Below are 5979 nucleotides of genomic sequence, written 5' to 3' on the forward strand. Positions count from 1 at the left end.
GTCTAGACTTAAATATCGATTGAAAACTTCACAATAGAGCGTGTTTTTAGAGCGTGATCTTCAGGCGACCTGTTGGCTATTTTTAGAAAGTGCGCTGGGGGCGCCTCATAGCCGTCCCGCGGGCTACCTGGTGCCCGCGGGCACCGTGTTGGAGACCACTGTTTTAAAGTCTGAACTAGCCAACTAGCTCCACTGGAGGGAAAATGCATGGGACTCATAGCGCTGTCCTATTGCGTGCAGAGAGAATTTGAAAGACAATCGATTATCCCGCCCCGCCTGGATTGCGCACTGCCAACGGTGAGTGCCCAGACCCTGAACCACTACAGTATATTCAATATTACTGATAAAAATTACTGCGAAAATTGAGCTCAGGGTGTTATTCTGCATGAAAACACATCAAATAAGTCACTACAGAGCTTGGCCCGGTATATGCTATAGCGGCAATTTGCCTTATTCACCCGGCGGTCAGAAAGAGGCTGCAGGGTACACTTGCCATCACACTTCAGTCCAGCAGATGGTGGTAATGCACTCTGTTTGCAAATCGCCAAAAAAAAAAAAAAAAAACTTTCTGAAGAAGAGGTTACCCTCCCATTACTCTCGCAGGCCGCCTTCTTTTCCTGTGAGCTTTTTTTGGCAGTTTGCAAAACGAGTGCATTACCTTTGGGAAATCCCATTAAAGTCAATGGAGCGTTCTACTTGCATTGTGAAGAGCCATATAATAAGTTGAAATAGTTCCCAAGTTCCCCTTTAAATAGATACATGAGCAGACTACAGACTCGAAACCGAAACGGATATTTCTCTTATCTAAATGTGCCGCTTTGTTGACTGTGCATGAGCCTTTGTTACCTGGGTGAGTACCTTCTGCATATGAATGAGTCAATGTAATACAACACAGTGCTGCCACAGACCTGAGTGCAACAGCGCCCTCTAGAGCCACAAAACTCACCACACCAATCTATAGAGAATCACAGTCCCGCCCCTCCTCCGAGAGAGCTTAGTTTCCGGAAGTAAATTTCCCATTCATTTCTCCCATTGACGTTTTGGAAAAATCCGTATCTAAAGAGTTTTAGAGCATGTCTTAGGCTAATCAGCTACGGCGTAACTCATAAGCATACAACATATCATTTCGAGTGAAAAAACGAAGAGAAAGTCCAAAAAAAGTCAAAAGGTACAAGACTGTGTACATATTTTCAATTCCGAGCGAAGGAACTACTCATCCCATAAACCACCGCGCCTCACTGAATAAAATAGGCAAAACCGGCGCGATTTTGCCATTTAACTTCCAACCGACGACAGCACACAAACCTTTTCCTCCAAACAGTGATTTTTATATAGTGAATGTGCAGTTATTTCAGGAGTAATCGTGTAAATAATAGTGTTTTGGTATTGAATGTTATATTTACCATTGTGTATTTTATATCGCGTGTGTGTGAAAGCGGTTAACGTTAGCAACATTGTGCAGTGCTTTGTATCTGACTGCCATCCTGATGCATGGACCGGTGCATGGTCTGCTCTTGGACCACCATATTCAGTTTATTAACTTGCTGTGAATTATTACACAAAATGTTAATTAAATGTACATGAAGTATTTCTAGGTGAATGATTGATGATATGACTCGTACAGTATGAGGGCTACAGTAGCCTAGCTAATGTTAACTAGCATTACCAACCTCCCTGCAAAACTCACCACTCAACTTTGTAGGTCTTGTCCCTCATGCTGGCCCTTACAAAACCCACAAGCTAACCCTCGGACACACAACAGTCAATAATGTGACCCAATTTAAAGTGGTTTTCACCCCTTTGGACACTCTTGATCTCGTCCTTGAAACAGTGAAATATTCACGGGGGCATGGACGGTTTGCTAACTATTTTACTGCAGTGTCTAGCTGGTGGTAGCATCCAGTGTGTGCTATCAGCTAGCTAGCTAGTTTAAAACTTAATGAGGATATACAGGGCTTTTTATGCCTCGACTAAGTTGATGTTTCCTATAAACAACAATTCATGTTCATAGAAACAACAAGATCACTAAAACATAATATTTGTTCTATTTGATGGTGTATTGGCCCTGACTAAGTTTGTGTGATATATAAACCACAATCATTGTTGATACAAGTACCAATGTTCGTCTAGAAAGTTTTTATTCACATTAAGATTTTCGTCATAGGCAGTAAAAGACTCCGCCATCTTTGTCAATAATTTTCGCTGATAAAGTTTCAAACTTAACAGCCTTTCCACCAATCAGAGGCATCACTGTGGGATTGTGGGATTGTTCAGGATTGTGGGTAATGAAGTACTTATCCAAGACATCGCGGTTAAAAGACATTTACTTCAAAACAAGGTTAGTGCCCCTTGAATTTTCGCCCTCTATATGACCATATACAATCGCTTTGTACAGCCGTAGCTGGTTTTGAGTCTACCATGTGCAGTTACGTTTTTATGGCTTATACCCGAATTGTCAATGGAGAAATTGCATTGAATTCTTACTTCCGGAAACTCCTGTGGGCGGGACTGTGATGCTCTATTTAGCCGTGTGTGAGAGGACTTACTTTCCAGCAGATGTTCATGTTGTTCCTCCTCTTCCTCCTCCTCTTTCTTCACTTCAGTCTTCACTGTTGTTGGTAGCATTTCATTGTAAGTAGACTCTGGTGTCTCTGTGACGTCTGTTTCAGATTTACAGTGAAACTCTGCAAAAAGCTTTTCTTCTTCATCTGGACATGCAATCATATGACCATAGTCCTCCTCTTTTATATCTTCCTCTTTCACGATCACTCTAAGGTCAACATGGTGTGTTTCAGCACAGCCAGGACTAAATGGAAGTCCAAGATCCATGTTACTAGCAGAACAAAGATGGTCCCATCCGAAGTGTTGAATTGCCTGTAGTCAAGGAAACAGAATGAAGACGAATAGAAAGGTCAAAGTCGTTTTTCTTTTCTTTGTTTACAAATAGAGAGCAACTTTCCATGAAAGTTTATTTGGCAAATGCTATGTGCTGCTTCTTTGCCTCTTTGACTGAGGTCGACACATTCAAGTTGTCTAGGCCTAGTGGGACTGTGCCCAGAGAACTAAAGTCGCAACACGGTGGGGAGTTTGTCAGCCACCAGAGGACCGATGAGGACAAAGCAAGCGGACCGCGGACCGCCGAAACCCCCCGCCCCCATGCCAAGGGACCGATAGCCCACATGACTATCTGAACAGTAGTGAAGAGTAGGCTAGGCTATGCTACGACGCGAGGTTATTGATTTACCCGGGTCACTTTCGGGAGAAAGAGCCGATCTCTACAAAATAGGTTTACATGCATGTATTGCTTCTTAATATAGGCTAAGTTTTGTTGATCTAAGCGGTCACTTTAGAACTTACCTGGGATGTTTGGCTAACTAGCTCTCGCCTAGTCTTTGTGACAAACAAAAACACATACCCTTTTCCAGCAATTTCGCTGCTCCGTCAAATTAGATCTGCTGATTTGGTGTTTTGTCTGATTGGACGTGTGGCCGTGTTTATCCCTGCAAAATGTGTTGAATCGACATCAACGTACGAATACTCTCCCGGGGTGGACTGCGTGTAAATTGCGGTTTTAGCTGCGTGAAGCTGCAACACAATCTTCTTCTTTGATTTATTGGCGGATTACAACTCTTTGGTGCATACCGCCACCTACTGTACAGGAGTGTGCAAAGGGTTTTAACAGACTATCCTGGCTTAATTTTAAAGAGGCGGGGGGGGGGGGGGAAGAACTTTCTTCTTCTTTATGGGTTTATCCTATGGGTTTATCTTCTTCTTCTTGTTTTATTGGCGGTTGCCAACTACATCTTTAGGCGGGTCAATATAGGCCTATAAAAAAAAAAACACCTAACCTCAAAAAAATTGATACAAAAGGTTTTTCATTATGATTATGATAATGATACCTTTAGATGTACTTAATAACATATTAAAAATCTAGTAAAATCTGACCCCAGTAAAAAAAGGAGACCGTTTCTTATAGGAAATAATGTTTTGTCTTTAAAATATTAGTATAAAATACAGTGTGCCTACAGTGACTAAGAGGAGGTGTGGCTATTCTGAATTAGTTTGGAGTCACTAGGTCACACGGCTTGGGAGGTATTGAAAAAAAGGAGACCGTTTCTTATGGGAAATAATGTATTTTCTTTAAAATATAAAATACAGTGTGCATTCTGCATTGGTTTGGAGTCACTAGGTCACATGATGTCAAAGCTATTGACAAAAAAGACTATAAAGGTAATTCAGAAGGTACTTTATAGACGGTCCCTAAGTAGGTTGGCTGGGAGCAAGTAGACAGGTCATCTGTTTGTACATTGTCTGCAAACACGGGGTGAAACCGGCCGCATTAAAAAAAAATCTACAAGTCCAATATCCGAATATCAATACAAATTAACTTCACCTCGGTGAGCTACCAGATTTTTTTGAAGACGACACTGCTAACTGGTAAGAGAGATATTGCATTGATTATGTAATTATTGGGTAATATTGGACGTTAGCGTTGTCAACCTATTTGCAAGCAACTTATTAAATTAATTAAAATATTAGCCTTTTTGTATCAACCAACATTGCGATTCATAGACTGCGAATATATGCAAATATTGATAACAAAACCCAAGCTTTGCTGATCTGTGTGGCTATGCAGTAAAAATTGAAGCCTCTGAGCAGTAGGCTAGATCAGTGGTTCTCAACCTTTTTTCAGTGATGTACCCCCTGTGAAATATTTTTTCAGCCAAGTACCCCCTAACCAGCGCAAAGATAAAATATTTTTTCAGCGCAAAGCATTTTTAGTTGAGAGAAAAAAGACTTAAAACAGAGCGCTGTGCCCTCAGTGTCTAATTGAACTTTGGAAACACATACAAAATTCAAACATTTGGAAAAAAAACTATTTTGAACATTTTAAATTTTAATAATCCATGACTAAATTTATTGCAAATTATTCAAACTAATGTAGTGAAAACAGTGACCATATAACAATTTAAAACAGTGACCATATAACAATTTAACACTAATTGGTAGTGTTCTCTCTTGAACTATAAATAATAATTAATATTCATTAAATCATTGTTTTTAAAGTATTTTTGCATGGATTCTACTTTTTAAATAGATGTATATTTAAAAATCTCACGTACCCCCCGGAGTGCCTTCACATACCCCCAGGGGTACGCGTACCCCCATTTGAGAACCACTGGGCTAGATCAGCCAGATGATGATAAGCCTGAAATTAGCAATGAGGAGGCCGAGGGACAAGTAGAGAGGATAAAAGAGTAAACAATATGAATTAAAATGATTTAATGTAAGACAGATCTGTATATGACAGCAGTAACATACATGATCAACCTATATGCCGTTTGCTCAGAAATTAGTGTAGTAAAGGAGTAGTAGGCTATAGGCTACATCACCAAACACCAATATGATAGCCTACCCACATTGAAAAACATGTGAACATTAGTCCATGCCTCTGTGGAAGAGTAGAATACATTTCAAATGCTTTATTTCTTTCTGTTTTTGATACTGTAACTTATCAACCTATCCTTGTGGAATATTTTTTGTGAACTTCTCAGTTTAAGTAAATTATTATATAACCTTTACACATTTGTTGAACCACTAATAAAAACTACAGGATAGTAAGAACTGAACTGTTGCTTAATTTATCCAATTTCCACCACCATGGGAAAAGTGGGCTGGTCTTGGGCCTGAAAGTCCCGGGCTGAAAAGTGGCCCCACTCCGACCCTGTCTTATGTAATAATAATAACAATAATAATAATAAATAATATGTTTATTTTATATTGCGCCTTTCTCAAACCCAAGGTCGCTTTATATAGTAGGAAGGCAGGGAAACACAATAACAAACAAACAAAGCAATACAACAGAGACAAAGGCAGGGAAACACAATAACAAACAAACAAAACAATACAACAAAGACAAGTTATCTGTATGGAACTATGTGTTAGGTGTGGAGGAGAAGTGATCATTAAACAGAAAGG

The 5979-nt window shown here is 39.9% G+C and overlaps 2 protein-coding genes across 8 annotated transcripts in view; both read right to left on the reverse strand.

Annotated features, from left to right (window-relative positions):
* The window catches only part of LOC121718803 (gastrula zinc finger protein XlCGF57.1-like), a 29851-nt gene extending 26222 nt beyond the window's left edge, over window positions 1–3629 (reverse strand). For 4 of the 7 annotated variants that reach the window (XM_042104031.1, XM_042104030.1, XM_042104029.1 and 1 more), the window contains exons 1-2: window positions 3416–3629; window positions 2547–2874 (exon numbers count right to left, since the gene is read on the reverse strand). In XM_042104031.1, the coding sequence (XP_041959965.1) occupies window positions 2547–2829 (283 nt within the window). In that variant the 5' untranslated portion in view covers window positions 2830–2874; window positions 3416–3629. The remainder of the gene's footprint in view (window positions 1–2546; window positions 2875–3415) is intronic. The other 3 variants (XM_042104036.1, XM_042104034.1, XM_042104033.1) reach the window with 2 other exon arrangements.
* LOC121718880 (gastrula zinc finger protein XlCGF57.1-like) overlaps window positions 1–5979 on the reverse strand; it is a 168201-nt gene that overhangs the window by 37902 nt on the left and 124320 nt on the right. The gene's annotated exons all lie outside the window — the stretch shown is intronic.

The sequence above is a fragment of the Alosa sapidissima genome, chromosome 9 (genome assembly GCF_018492685.1).
Source record: "Alosa sapidissima isolate fAloSap1 chromosome 9, fAloSap1.pri, whole genome shotgun sequence".
NCBI lineage: Eukaryota > Metazoa > Chordata > Actinopteri > Clupeiformes > Clupeidae > Alosa > Alosa sapidissima.